The sequence below is a fragment of the Arachis duranensis genome, chromosome 4 (genome assembly GCF_000817695.3).
Source record: "Arachis duranensis cultivar V14167 chromosome 4, aradu.V14167.gnm2.J7QH, whole genome shotgun sequence".
In the NCBI taxonomy this organism is placed as follows: domain Eukaryota; kingdom Viridiplantae; phylum Streptophyta; class Magnoliopsida; order Fabales; family Fabaceae; genus Arachis; species Arachis duranensis.
In genome coordinates, this window is record NC_029775.3 from 84308398 (window position 1) to 84324654 (window position 16257).

General features: G+C 33.2%; 1 protein-coding gene across 21 annotated transcripts; it reads right to left on the minus strand.

The window, feature by feature from the left end:
• Positions 1-4425: 4425 nt before the first annotated feature.
• LOC107484800 (isochorismate synthase 2, chloroplastic) lies at positions 4426-12677 on the minus strand. Of its 21 annotated transcripts, none has more exons than XR_002374149.2 (17): positions 12359-12677; positions 12015-12162; positions 11295-11392; positions 10774-11183; positions 9386-9503; positions 9164-9280; positions 8937-9083; positions 8608-8682; positions 8458-8526; positions 8107-8225; positions 7954-8011; positions 7324-7434; positions 7081-7165; positions 6171-6249; positions 5642-5703; positions 5252-5326; positions 4426-4750 (listed from the first exon to the last, which is right to left on the minus strand). XR_002374149.2 is itself a non-coding variant. In XM_052260316.1 (17 exons), exons 2-16 carry the CDS (start codon positions 12043-12045, stop codon positions 5270-5272), a joined length of 1650 nt encoding a protein of 549 aa, XP_052116276.1. In that variant the 5' UTR covers positions 12046-12162; positions 12359-12677; the 3' UTR covers positions 4428-4750; positions 5223-5269. The 21 variants fall into 21 exon arrangements, 12 of the variants coding, with proteins under 12 accessions (XP_052116283.1, XP_052116282.1, XP_052116276.1 ...); XM_052260316.1 differs by having other exon boundaries at positions 4428-4750; positions 5223-5326; positions 5642-5734; ... (1 more) ...; positions 8107-8205; positions 8624-8682; XM_016105338.3 differs by having other exon boundaries at positions 4432-4750; positions 5223-5326; positions 5642-5734; positions 6152-6249.
• Positions 12678-16257: the final 3580 nt, after the last annotated feature.

Here is a 16257-nt window from a genome sequence, read left to right on the forward strand (position 1 = left end):
CTATGTAAGTTTTCATAAAACAGAAGTTGTATTTTTATTGATTATTTGAGGCGTAGTTGTGAGATGATTTCGGTGTATTTTAGGTTCAAAGAACAAGAAGAATCATTGAATGAACTAAATCCTATTCAAGAAGGAATAATATATGATAATCCTAAAGGACAAATGATTGTTCTTCGGAAACAGACTCATTTTCCATCACAACCACTCGACGTGCGAGTTTTCCAATTCACTTTCAATGTTCTATTCATTAATTTAATCATTTGTACCTGAATGTTTACTCCATATTAACTTTTTTATTTTTGTTTTTCTTAGAATTTCACTTCATGTATGTACTCCCCCTTTGAAAACATCTGTTTCAAGTCCTTTCCAAACTCAACAAATTACTGAAAAGTCTTCTGGAGAGGAAGATATAGAAGAAGAAATTATTAATGCGTAAGTATTGCACAAAATCTTTTCTAGTATTTTTTGTGTATCTAGTTTGTCTTTCAGTGTATTGCTTCTTATTTGAGGTGCACTTGGTGTTCTTGTCCTCTTTTTATTGTAACTAGACAACAAAATATTGCTTTTGTCCATTTTAAGGGACTTTATTGATGCATTTGTTGTAACTAGTCCATAGAAATTTGTTGTGGTGCTTTTGGTGTCATTTTATGAATGTTTTATTGAGTTGCATGTCTTTTTAAATAGCAGTGTATTTGGTTTGTATTTCGGTGTATTTCATGTGAATTGAGATACATTTGATTTGGTTGCATTAATTAAATTTCTTTTCTATAATTCTACAGTCCTCCACAACCTCCACAACCTGAGCAAGAATCTCATGAAGAAGTAGCTCCTACAAATGTGTAAGTTCTATGTAATAAAATTCTTTTTCAATTTTTTATGTGTATTATTAAACTATTTTATGTGTCATCATGCAGTCATCCACCCGCTCAAGCTGTGAATGATGGAATAATGTTGGTTGCCAACACTACATTGAACAACATCATTTAGCTTTGGCTTCTCTTAATCAAGTGAGGAAGCTACACTTACTCAAGAGGGTGAACCATCAGCGAACAAGAAAAAATCTCAAGACAGCCCAATATTGATGAAAGAGTTGGTTGAGATCATGAATACTGAAGTTGCAGCAACATTAAATTATGCTAAACAAAAAATTCCTCATCAGAAAAGGTGCAGCCTACACTGAGCTTCCTTGACAAGTTTAAAATTTTCTGAGACAAAAGAAAATAACAGACAATCTTAAGGAGAAATGCTTTCATTGGGTCACAATATCAAGTCTTATGATGATGAAAACTCTAATGAATGGGAGACAATTTTTAAGCTGAAGCATGAATCTCACTTGAAAATAACCAGAATGCACTTTGATTCTCTAAAACCCAAATCAGATATTGAAAATCTGGTAATACTAAAACAATATTAATGATTTTTTTATGAGTTGTTATTATTAAGTTTGGGTTTTTTATTTTCGTAGGTTGTCTCGACAATGTGTCAAATTCTGAACAACAAAAAATTAAAAAATTTGAAAAACTTATATACTGTCTCCTTCTGATATTGTGGTAAGCTATAGTACATTAAAATTTTGGTGTATTTTTAAAATATAGTGTTTGTTGTAATTATTTCTTTCGATGTATTATACAAATTTTGCAGAATGTCGCATTATCGAGTCATCAGGGCAAGTTCATTCATCCAAAAACTAACAAGCCCTTCCAAATTAAAGACTATCAAAGACTATATCCTGTTTTTTAGACAAGAAAATACTTGCAACCCATCCATTTGTAAGCTTTTATTTATAAAGCTTCTTAAGTAATTTTTATATTAGGTGTCATTAAACTAGAAAATTGTTCTCTTTGGCCAAACTTTCAACATTTGTCCTAGTTTGCTATGCGCAGCTTTGGTGAATATGGGTGAATGTTGTAAAGAAGAAGTTTTATGTCCTTGATCCATTAAACAAAAAATCTCCTTCGAAAAACAGAACAAAACTTAATAAATTTGTTGTAAGTTGTTTATTTGATACAAATTTCTGTTTTCTCTATAAATTCTCTTACTTCTGCCTATTTGAAATAAAATGTACAGGTAATTCTTTGAAAAGAAGAATAAATTCTATAATACACTAAATTGCTTTCTGAATATACTAAAAACTATTCACATAAATACCAATTTTAAAAAATATAAACTAAATGAAAACTAAACACTCAAGAAGAAAATCTATGTTGAAATTTAAAAAATTACTTTAAAATATTTAAGTATTTTCTATTTAATATGAAAATGAATTTATTCTTTTACCAATTATTCTTTATAATTATTAACGTAAACAAAGTCATACTAATACTAAAATGTTCTCTTAATACGTGATTGGATCCAATGATAATATTAGGTGGGTGGAGACAAATGCGAAAGAAGATGACTCAAACAATTTTTTTATTGAATACTTTTCAAAATATAAAAAATTTTTGGACTATTTAACAAAAACCAAACTTTATATAGATGATAAATTTCTTTTATATTATTATTGTTATTGTTATCGTTATCATTATTCTAAATGTAACACTCGATGAGCATCTTTCTAACATAGTAGTAATTTATGTGCTTTATATATTAAAAATAAATTATTGTTTTTTTTTTGCAAATCATTGAGATCATACAAAATAAAAAATATTACATGCTAGTGTATATATATAACAAAAAAATTATCCTATTAAGTGGAGTCGACTATATAAATCAAGTGACATTGTTGAGCTCTATTATGTATCATGTCTACAGAGAAACTGTTTATATATAGATCTCGTTTGACTACTTAATGAATGGTCTAAACCTTTCTCTAACTTTCATTCTTTGTTCATCTTTCATCTCATCTACCCTCATAATTGAATGTTGTCATTCTTCTTTTCATATCTCAAAACCACCTGAAACGTAATTCTACCATATTTTCCACAATAAGTACTACTCCAACTCTCTCTCTTATATTTTCGTTCCTTATTCTATCCAATTGCGTATGACCACTTTCATCTCAACATTTTCATCTCTACCACACTTAACTTATGGTCGTGCTCTCCTTTGACCACCCAACACTCTGTACCATAAAGCATAGCTGGTTTAATAGCAGTGCAATCGAATATACCTTAAAATTTTAAAGGTATTTTTTTATCACATATAAAACCAAATGCACTCCTCCATTTTCATCAACCTACTTAGATCCTATGATTTACATCCTGTTCAATCTCTCCATTATCCTATATGATGCACTTAGGATACTTAAAACTTTTAACTTTTCGTAAGATGTTTTCTCCAATCTTCACCTCTGTATTAGAATTTTTCCTTTGGCGGCTGAACTTACATTCCATATATGTCTTACTACAACTTATGCGCAAACCATACACTTATAGAGTTTCTTTCCATAAATCCAACTTCTTATTTAGGTCTTTCCTTAACTCTCCCAAAAAGACGATATCATCGACAAAAAGCATACATTATGGGACAAACTCTTGGATATGCTTTATGAATACTTTCAAGACTGATGTGAAAAGATTTAGACTTAAGAATGATCTATAGTGTAATTTTATAACAATAGAAAATTTTTCTGTCACACCACCTTGAGTCTTCACACTAATTGTAACCCTATCATACATGTCTTTAATTGCACGAATATATGTGATCCTTACCTTCTTCCTTTCCAAAGCATTCCATAAGACCCTCTTAGCACCTTATTGTACGCTTTTTCCAAATCAATAAACATCATATGTATATCCCTTTTATTACTACGATACATCTCCCTTTTATTATTATGTTACTTGTGTCTCTTATCTCAACTTCTGTTCTATCACCCTTTCCCATAACTTTATGGTATAGCTTCTGAGTTTGATCCCTCTATAGTTTTTGCAACTTTGTATATTCCCCTTATTTTTGTAGATAGATACCAAAGTGCTATTTCTCTCATTTGACATCTTCTTTGACCTTAAAATCTCATTAAAAAGCTTAGTTAACCAACTGATACATTTCTTTCGAAGACCCTTCCAAACTTCAATCGAAATATTATCAAGTCCTACTACCCTACCATTTTTCATCCTCTTTAGAACCTTTTTTACCTCAAAATCTCAAATCCTTTGATAGTAGTCGAAATTTTGATCTTCTTTCCACGTGCATAACCGACCAAAGGCTCGGAAAAATCTTATATCCTTCATTAAATAACTCGCAGAAATAGCTCTTCCACTTTTCATTGATCTTCTCATCTTGAGTCAAAACCTCTCCGTCTTTATTTTTTATGCATTTAACTGATCCAAATCTCTCGTTCTTCCAGTGAATATATATTGTTCTTATTCTTATACACTGTTTTTTCCTAGAACAATGCTACATGACCAGCAAATATTATCAATTTTTGTCAGCACTTAACCAGCAATAATTTTGCACACACGAAGCATACAGTTTACACTCATATACCAAAGTTTTACACATGAATTAATACAATTTACACCTACATCTTTCAGAGTTTGCACACATAAATTAATAAAATTTATTTATTAAAAACAATTTAATATTTGTATTGGCCAAATAATAACCAAAAATACTAAAAGTTAACCCAAAAGCTTCACATTTTACATTTCTTTGCTCAAAAGGCTACAAGTATTCGGGAGAAAGAATTGCTGTCGTGGCTTTTCAACCCATGAATACTAAATAAGTAGTTGAATCAACTCTAAGAGTAGTAATTGAGTCTTTAAAGTAACATACATAAATTCTATATCGTATTGTCCAAAGCCTCCACCTAAGAAAAGAAACAGCATAATCTCAAACTTTGTGGCAAAAATACAATATACCAATTTTTTGTACTGACATGCAAAAACTAGTTCAAACCAAGATAATAATATCTCAGATGTTTTAGAATCATGAAGAAAAATCTATCAGCTTTAAATCCACCAAAAAATTGATTTTCATGCTTTTTTTAAGGGTTGTGTATAAAGAAATTGAAAAAAAATATTAATTTTGAGAAATGTTGCTTTTCTACTTTGTGCTTACCATCATCTAGATGATTTAATTTTATTTTAATGAGATGTATAAAAACAAAAATTACCATCAATAACTAAACATGTTTACCCAGAAGCTATGCATCAAAATTCTTTGATAAATATTTTTCAACTTGCAATTAATACTTGACAACCTTAAATGGCATGGTATTAATCCTTGACCTCCCAAGAGAAAATGAAAAAAATGAAATGAATGGTAGTTAGGAAGTTTACCAGCATAAATAGATATTGAAGACACTAACCGAATCAGTTGATGGAGCTCATTTACAGTCTACTTTTTGTCTGAGAGGCAAGTCAAGTTTGAGCAACTTGGTGAACTACAAAACATGTCAGCAACAATTGATGCAATCAATTTTTGTCATCATAACATTATATCAGTTTTAGATCAATCTCATTCTCTCTCTTATTCTATTATTTGTCTCAATCTATATAATTCTAACCTGTCTCGTCTTATATTAGTATTTAACCTGTCACGTTAGCATTTACTAAGCATAGACAAAACCAAACATTTTAAATAATGGTCTATAAAAAACTAAAACAAATGTTTAATCCTTTTTGAGTTGTCAAAATAGCAAAATCAGCAATAAAAGATTCCACCTAAAAAATGAGATGTTTTTTTTTAACAAATTCACCTGAGATGTCTTGAGTTCTAGTTCATCCCACTCCAAGTAAGGATTGCTTCCTTCCACTATCCCTGTTCCAGCATATATCAATGCACCATGATCCTAAAGAGATTGAATAAACTCGTATGATTTGCTTGCTTTTAGAGATTTAAATATTATTGCTAATACTAATAATGGGGTTCTTGAAATTATAGGGATTTCTTGAATAGTTATAAATATGATTCCTACCAGTTTCAACGGAAAAACAGAAAAATTTTGTACACAATAATAATAATAATAATGATAATGATAATAATAGTAGTAGTAGTAGTGAATAGTGATATTATATCATATTAAAGGTACTTACTGCTACTTAAGCAATAGAATTATCACTTTTTCCCTTACTTTATATACATGTTACAAACACTAATCACTTATCAAAATCTGATAATAATATCAATCTATGCACACTATATGTGGCAGTGTGGCACCTCTTTTTTCTCCACTAAGGAGGAAAAAATCCTCAAAATTACAGCTAACCTTTTCCACCAATGCTGACCTGATTCCAACAGCAAACTCGCTCTCTCCACCGCCGAACCAACCCACAGGTCCGCCATACATCCCTCTATCAAATACTTCTGAACATCAATGTAAAAAATGAAAAAATTAACATAAGTTTACTCAAGAGAATAGAAATCATAACTTGGTCAAACCAAACTTGAAACATCAACCACATTTTCTTTTTTATCACCTCATTGACCATCATGCTCTAAAATGATTAATACCAATCCAAACATATCACATATTTCATAAATGAGTGAAGGTTCATTTGCTCCTTGATTTTGTTGTTCATTTTTGTCCCATCTTTATACCAAAATGCTCTTTTTGAAATTTCAAAGGCTAAAATGTATCGCCTTACAAAATCGAGGACCAAAATGAACCTTAGATGTTCATAAACTAACACTCAATTGGAAGGCAAGTATAAGCTTGTCTACCAAGGCATGAATTATTTCCCAGAAAATCAAGAAATTCCATTTTCAAGTATTGAAACAGAATTTCTCAACAACAAAAAGATTTTTTTAATAAAGAAATAGGGTTCTAGGATTGTAAGTCAAGAAAATTCATCCAACAGAAATTGACATATTTGCAGTAACAAAATTTACACTGATTCATATTAAACAACAACTCTGATTTCTCTAATAATCACTGTGCCAAATCACAACATTTTCTAGTTGCATAGAATATGCAGTCATATTAGAGTGAAATGCATGACCACCAATCACCATTGTCAACAAGCTAGCTTGCATGGATTTTCAGGCCCTACAAAAATTTATGTTCCTCTTTTAGGTTAAGTAAAGAATATTATATTAAAAAAATCTATAACAAAATGTAACTACTGCTAAAAGTACCCTAAAAGAAAAAAAGGATTGAACATCAGAAATAATAATGGTTAGAGAAAATGGATGCACCTGTTTTTGCAATTAAAAGTTGTGCCTCTTCTGTTGGAAACCCACAAACCGCTGGACTTGGGTGAAGAGATGACAAAATTTCAAACTATTAAAAGAAATAAAAAAGAAAGAAAAGAAAGCAAGAAAGATTCACAACCTTGTATGGTGGGTACTAATAAAATTACTTCATTTGAAGAACTAAAAATTCGAACATTTAGAGGAGTAAAAGTAGGGTACATAGCATTCAAATTTTACTATGATTACCTCGTCTTCTTCACTTCTTAACCTGCTGGCTAATTGAGCAAATAAATGTTGGATCCTAGGGAGCTTTCTTATCATTTTCTTTGGCTTGATTACAACTTTTTCACATACTCCCTGTTGACAAAAAAAACAGATACCAGTTTTATCCTTATCATAATTATAACCATGGAAGGTCTAACATAACTACAAGAAGATGGAGAAGATAATATGGTAAAACTGCATACCGAGTTTGGCATTGCACAAAAAACAAAATACTCCCATTGTCAATGACAATTTGTTTTGTGTTTTACTTGGCAAATGCTAATGCGCTCCGGAGAAAGTAAGGAGTGTAGCCCTCTTTGAACTCGATAAATCCTAAATCCTAAAACCTAAATTCTAAACTCTAAATTCTAGATTCTAAATTTTAAACTCTAAATATCTGAACTTAATCTCTAAATCCTAAACTCTAAACCCTAAATCATAAATTCTAAATTTTAAATCTGAGTCATTGATATAAAATATAATAAATAAGAGAGAAAGGATTTCAAATTAACAAGGAGTACAGCACTCCTTACTTAGTAAGGAGCGTCTAGAAAAACAATATTTACTACAAAAAGTGAAATTCACTGAGAAAAAAAAGTCAAAGAAACTCACCTCTAATTTTCTTCTTATGGTATCTCTCACTATGGTGAACTCAATATCATCCTTTGGACTGTAAATATGTGAGAGAAACTTATACAATAAACTTGGGGAGCTAGACACAATGTAAATAGTGGTAACCACAGGCATCAAGGAATATAAGTTAACCTTGTAAGCAAGTCGAGTTCTATTTGACGATCCAATGCGATCGACACTCCTCTAGCTCGAGTTCCAGCCAAAGCCTCACTAGTAATGTGGAGCCATTTTCTGTGAAATAGTTGCTCTGGCTATTCATCAAGTTCATAGAAATTAAAATGGCAACAAAGCAGAAGAATTCATCATTGTTGATATTCACTGAATATTTCTTAAACATGTTATCCATTGGATGACTCAAATTATGAAAACTAACAACAAAGTAAAATTCATGTTTTGGATATAAATTCTGGAATTTTCAGTATGTAGCATGCAATGAAATAAGTAATAGACTTATAGTTAGATGTGTCGGATGGGCACACTTACTGTATTTCCGATAAATGCAGGTGCATTTGGCGGCTGAAGGAGAAACTGGTATGCATTTTCGCTCTCAACCTACACACATTTGAAATTCATTACTTCTTGATGCCAAGACACCATTTTTTAAGTGTCAAAATTGAAAGAAGATTTCAATACCGTTAAGCAAGCTAACCACGTAAGCGGATCAATGTTAGTAGTAGGCACTACTTTTGTGCTACGAGCTAGCACAACCTGAATTTCCAATGTATATATATATATATATATATGATAAAAGGTAAAGAAAATAAATTTGTAATGTAGTACAATTCTTGGAATCATATCTTGTACTACCTAGTTGATTATAAAAACAGTAATCGACATAGCACGCATATGAGACAGAATGATTACACATGGTTAAAGAGAGTGTTTTCAAATGAAATCTTGTGACGCAAGTTATGATATCAATGTAAGAAATCAAAACATGGCAGAAAAAATTATAGGTTTACCTTGGTTAGTAAGGAGTTGTTTTTCTTTATCATCTCCAAAGCTCTGTTAACAGCAATATCCCAATCTATTTTACTTGGAATATCATGGCTACTTAATATTAATGTTGGAGGAGCTTGTTTCGGGAACCTCACAATCGAAGCAGAAACCTGCAGCCCAAAATTGTAAAGTTTGAACTCTGAACTAAGTATCTGCCTAATAATAAGTAACACAATCTATTTGGAATCACCTTGCTAAGGGTGTCTTGGAGAGCATTGATTGCATCTTCCCATGACCAAGAAATTGTATTGTCCCACGCCATGGTCGTAGTGAGCATCGATCCTCCTTCAAGCTCATTAAACTCAACCTGTCAATTTTTTTGGGCTTGGTATATCTAGCTGCTGATGCTATAAATACTATCAACAATGGAATAAGTAATTAGTTGTTTTCTGAAAGAATACAATGTATGCACCTGAGGAATCATGAAGTAGAAAGAACCAAAAGGCAGCCACTCTACTGACAACTTAGCTTTTGCGTCGAATCGGATGGCTCCGTATGCACGAATCAATGGGCAGCTCTCGGAAAGAAACCTTGAAAGTAAGTTGTTTTATCAAGAACTAAACACAAAAGCAAAACAATAATAAGCATTCAATGGAGGAATATCAGGGGCTGCTGCTGCATATAAGGATGGTGCTGAAAAGGTTTAACTTGATTATCAAATTTTAGGTTGGTCTTTGTTAAACTGTTTTCTAGTGGATAGAAAGTTATCTGAGAAACTTTCCACCTGTAAGCAACATTATTGATTAAAAAGCACACATCAAAGAATTTCATGTTCTCTTACAATATGAGATTAATCACTCTTATTTCACATTCAATTCTTCTCCCTTTCCTCTAGTTCTTGCTCTCTGCCACTATGTATGTTCAATGAAAGGGGTCCCTTCTTCCTTTTTCTCAATCATTTATGTTGGAATTTCAAGTTTTAAGAGGTTAAAAAGTCCCCATCGGCTAAAAAAAAATAAGGTGTATATAATTTAGAAAACCAATAAACTTTTTGCTTTAAGGTTTTTGGGTCTAAATGTCACAGGCCAAGAAAAAGATGTAATATAACTTCCATGTTAGAAGTGGGGATGAGTAGAATAGGATAAGTTCCATCCTAATCATATATGTAGTTGTAAAATCTTTCTAAAACCCTACTCAATTCTATCTGCGGGTTTAAAATCTCTCTACCCAAATCCTAACTACAAAAATAACTCTCTACAATACTGGACACGTCCAACCCGTTACAAAAAAAAAAAAATTATTTAAAAGCAAACGTTACTACTTTAACATTTTACACACATGATAATAATTAAATATTATTTTTATATATTTGAAAATATACATATCTAACTTGATGGTTTGAGCCTCACTCCATCCATATAATATATATGTAAGCTTGTATTGGGCTTTGAACCAAAATCCTATCCTAATCCACCAGCTCCGCGCCAGCACTATCTGATGTGGGTCGGGCTGTCATCTGCTTAGTTCATGATGAGCGGGTTGGATGTCTCGGCTGTGGTAATGTTGCCACTTGTCAGATCACACGTGGCAAAGGCGTTGTACCAACGGCAAACATGTTTGCCTCATAACAGTCAAACCCAAGGTTAGAATTCCAACTATAGCTGGATTGTGGTAGAAAAAAAAAATCTTTAGTATGTGTGAGTGGATGTGTGTGTGCGTATGACAAAAAAAAAGTTTTGAGGTCACATGGCATGTTAAGTGACACGGAAACAACCAACTCAAGGCTACCTTCGACTACTTGACTTCAAATAAATAAATAAATAATAAAAATTTGTTTCTTGAAGTAAAGAAATGACTTACCTCCTAATGGATACCCAATCCCAATAGGAAAAGGGGTGTGGCTGGCAAAAGAAAACGGCAGAGCCAACACCAGCAATGCTAACCAAGCTTCTGCCATTAGAATCAAAAGAATTGTGTTCCCTGCCGGAGAAGAAGCAGCGAGGAAGGAGCAGGTGGTTCTGTGAGTGGAGCCAATCAATGGCCTCGACCTCTTCCTCCTCAATGGAGACCTGCAGCCTCACTATGCCTGAAGAGCTCCGAAATTGAGGCTCTGATTTCATCTTAGAAATCGCCATTTTCAGGCTGTACAAAGCCATTGAAGTTGTTGCAACCGGTTCCAACGTTTGTGTCTTTATTGTCCCAACAGGCTCTCTTGAATGTCCTTTTCTGCAGCCATTCATTGAAAGAGAGCATCCATGGCACAATGGTCTCTACCAATAACATAAAAAACATATGACTAGTGCAAATATTTAAGATAGCGACATAATTAAGAGGAAATTTGGAAGACAAAGAAAGAATTAAAAGTGAGAGAGGAGTATTACTTGGTGAAAATGAAGACTGTAAATAGAGTGTTGCTTCTTGGAGAGAGGAAATAAGAGGAAGATGTTTGTGCATTTTGTGAGAGACTTGTAAGTAGAAGCTGTTGCCATAAGCATAGTTGTCAGAACCGAACCGGTGATTGACTCGATTAGATTACTGAGTTATTGGGTTATTAGTTCAACCGTTGGATCACTGGTTGAAACGGTTAATCCGGTCCCATTTAAATAAAATACAAAATAGTCAATCAACAAGTATTAAACTTATATTAGTAGGAAATAAATGTCTTCACTAACACTGTAACAACAATCAAATCTTAATTTCTAAAAATAACTAATAGAAATTCCAATTAGCATTAAACCTATATTAAAACAATCATATAATAGTAACAATAAGAGTAACAATAAAGTATTAAATCTACATTAAAACAACAAGAATCAAATATATCAATATTGATGCAGCAACAATCAAGTATTCTATACAAATTCCAATTAACATCAAATTCCTATTCTAACCATACATGAAAAGTATAAAACGGAAATAATTTATATACAAATTTCAATTGGCATCAAATTCCAGTTACTTTCAAATTTGCTTTCAAGTGCCATTCAATAAAACATCAAATTATCTATTCTAAATCTACATTGAAACAGCAACAATCAAGTTTTAAAAATCAATATACAATAACTAAAAAAAGCAGAAGTCCAGAAGCAGAACCATCTCACAGTGTTTCAATAAAATTGTCAGTGTTCCCATCACAGAACCAAAGTCAGAGGAGGCACAAGGTGGAGAGGGCCAGAAGCAGAGACAGAGGAGGCACGAGGCCGAGGCAGAGAAGAAGAGCAACAATATAGCCCAGCAACAAAATCAATCCTAAACACCAATAATCAAAAACAGAAAAACATCAATCAACCACTAAACCTAAATATATTACACTGTAAAACAAAAATTTGAATAATCTGCTACAAAACCAACAAATTATAATCAACAACAATCAAGAATCAACTGAATCAGTTAATCAGATTATAACCCAATAACTGAATAACTAAAAAAAACATAAAAAGCATACCTGATGATGTGAAGGCGGAACGCGGGCAGAGAAGAGGGAGACCAAGCACGGCGAAGCAGAGACTGGCGAGGGAGGGGCAGCAGCGATGGCGAGCCACGCTGGACGAAGACGCAAAGGCGAACCACGGACGGAGGCGATGACGCAGTGGCGGAGATGCAGAGGAGCCGGCGACGTGGCAGCGACCGTGCGGTGGCGGTGGTGGTGGCGGTGGCAGACTGAGTGAGAGAATGAGAGGCTGAGAGCTCTGCCTCCTTGTGAGAGTGAGCCTAGGAGAGAGTGACCGAATTGAGTTTAGCCAAAATCTTAATTTGACGCCAACTAAAACTTTGTTTGGATTTAGAATTATGATTTTATATATTTGATTTAAATTATTTATCTAATATATATATAATATTTAAATATGAATTTCTATTATAATAATATATTAAAACTAAATTTATATTAATAATTGTTAATAATAATATAATTAAAAATAGTATTGAAAATATAAAAAAGAATTTTATTTGTGATGAAAAAAGAATTTTTAGTAGTATCTACATAAACTTTTTTTTTATTTTTTTGATAACTAAACAAAAGAAAATATTTTTTTTATTTTTTTATTTATTTTTTTCACTAATTTTCTCTCTAATCAACATAGTGTAAAAATAATTAAGAGAGAAATGAAAATTAAATTAGTGGTATTTCAATTTCAAAAAATAAAAATTACTCAGGAATATTTTCTTTTACTTTAAACCACACACAGAATTATCATATTTCTATCTTAAGAATTTTGGAAATGATCTGTAATTCCTTTAACTACAAAGTTAGATCTGTCTCTAGTTTGGTTCATTTTTTAAAACAAAAAATACATTTTTTTCGTGCACATGTAAATGAGATATGACACCAAAGGCAAAATATAATTTTTTTTTCGTTGTCTAGAAGTTCATATATGTGTAAATATAGTATTATTTTATTTATATTTTTAAAATCCATACATTACTTCAAATTTTTCCGCATAGAAATGCAGTTTTTTTCGGTTGAAACTAGAAACAACTAGGCCCTTCCCCGAAGGAAATGTAATGATAATGCACCCTTTCGAAAAGATAAAAAAAGGACAAAAGAGGTGATAATGCACAAGAATTGCTTAGTGGCAAAAAGATTGGCCGATAATATATGAAACATTATTCGGCCCTAACAAAACCTAATGGCCCAAAACTAGGTTGACAAGTAAAATGAAACATTTATTCTTGGACAAAAAATATTTAGTCATTCGTATCTAGTCTCCCATATGACGATTTTGTATTAAGCCATTATAATTGGAGTAACTATAAGAGGATTTTTTTATTTAAATTAAATAATTATACAATTTACAAAAATAAATAAAATATCAAATAATTATTTAAATATTCAACATACTACATCTCGAGTATTGTGAGAAAAACTCGAATATGGACGTATCTCGGGTAGTGAAACTCCGGACTATGACACAACGAAAATCTAACGTATCGTGGGTGCACCCAAAATACATGTCGCGTGGAAAAATAGGTACTGAGCACTCGAGATGCATTCAAAAATTGATCAGGATCTTAGTATCTGAGATAAGGTCAAACGCAAAAATTGGGTCAAAGCATTCGAGATATAATCAGATACATGCTTGCTATCACCATATCTAGTACTCTTGTGTCAAACAAGGATCAGGGATCCCATCAATGATCACCAAGTGGTGTAGTTGGTAACGTCCCCTAAACAAGTCGTACTAATCACGGTGCACATCGGGATACCAAACATCATCTCTCCTCATCATCTTGAATAGAAACTCGTTAACGTTGACTGGATCTACTGGCCTATGCTGCTGTTCGGGGTGGCAAATGGACCTAAATCCACTGGGTTGGCCCGCGTAACTCGCCAAAAGGCAGGCCAGGCTAAAAAATTGAGACCGCCACACTTCGAAAGTCTGTATAACTAGCACCACTTAAATCGCGGACTTTGATGGGGGGACGGGCCTCTCCGGCGAGCCCAACACTTTTTTTTTTGCTAGGGACATTTTTTGAAAATGTTCTAATTTAGTGTTTTAGATTATATTTTACGTTTGATTGATTATGTTCTAAACTTGTAGATGTTTAATTATATGTTTTGGATAATGTTTATTTTGTTTTGAACAATATTGGTTTCATTATTTTGTTTCAAAAAATTTGGTTTATGATTATATTTATTACATATTTATAATTTTAAAGACTTTAATGTTTGTGAATTTCGAAATTATATTTTTTTATGTCTTTAGAAATTATATATATTGTTTAATATTTAATAGTAAAAATGACATTTGGCGGGCTGCATTAGGCAGCGTGGAGTGAGGTTTTAGGACCGCCTCATTAGGCAGGGCAGGGCGGGGGGGACCAGCCCGCCAAAGGGCAGGCTTTTGGCGGGGGCGGGACGGTCTTTTCCATTCGCCACCTCTAGCTGCTGCTCTTGAGCTATCTTTTTACTCTGTCCACATGATGAAACTCTACAATGTGAAAGCAGACAATCGGGACAACAACCCTCCATGTATAAATCTCTCCATCACTACTAAGCCAGTCAGGAGCAATCTGTTGTAACTGGAGATTCTCATATGGTGTCCATCGAAAGTAGAAAAATAGCATAAAGTACAATAATTAGGTATGAATCACCAATGCCTGAAATAAAGTAGAAAACAAAACATCTCGTACTCATCAAAGGTGAGGCCATCGATACGACGGCGTAAACTCTAGATTCTACCATCGTGCTGATCCTGGCTTTGTTATCCTAGTCTTACCAACCTATGTATAATAAAAATAATTAACAGTAGAAATTAATTATTTACAATAATTAACTTTAGTCACTATTTATAAGGTGTTAAATTAAAATTTTAACAATAATTATATACCCAACTGCAAGTGAAAACCTAATGACGTCATATTCTGGCGAACAAAATGATAGAAACTTACGGTAGATCCAGGACACAAGAAATGGCATGCATTCTGCAATGTCAGTCACATCACGTCCAGCAGCGGTGAAGAGTGAATGGTACGTGTGTACCAACAGTGCAGACTCCCAAAACAACTACCTGTAATGATCAAAATCCATCAGCAATTGCATCTATTTCAAAGGAATAAGTGTAGTTGACTTATCTGTGAAAAGAAACCCCCTAATAAGCATCATCAAATAGCATCTGGCATACTTACGGAGTGTATCCAGATCTGCCCCAAGTGGAATTTGTGAAGTCCTGCTCTTTAGTCAGGTCATCCTCAAACTGAAAACCTGCTTCCTCTCCTCTGGCGGTGGTGGCGGCATGTCGCCAAGTAAATTCTCAACCCACTATCACGTGTGGTTTCCATGATACTGCTGGAAGTCTTTGATACAACTCCCAATCGACTGACCCTCAGTGTGTAGACCAAGATGGTAAGTGATGAGCGGATAATTTGTATACTTTTTGGCATTGTTTTTAGTATGTTTTTGATATGATATAGTTAGTTTTTGGTATATTTTTATTAGTTTTTAGTTAAAATTCACTTTTCTGGACTTTACTATGAGTTTGTGTGTTTTTCTGTGATTTCAGGTATTTTCTGGCTGAAATTGAGGGACCTGAGCAAAAATCTGATTCAGAGACCAAAAAGGACTGCAGATGCTGTTGGATTCTGACCTCCCTGCACTCGAAGTGGATTTTCTGGAGCTACAGAAGCCCAATTGGCGCGCTCTCAACGGCGTTGGAAAGTAGACATCCTGGGCTTTCCAGCAATATATGATAGTCCATACTTTGCCCAAGATTTGATGGCCCAAACCGGCGTTCAAAGTCACCTCAAGAAATCCCAGCGTTAAACGCTGGAACTGGCACCCAAATGGGAGTTAAACGCCCAAACTGGCACAAAAGCTGGCGTTTAACTCCAAGAAAAGTCTCTACA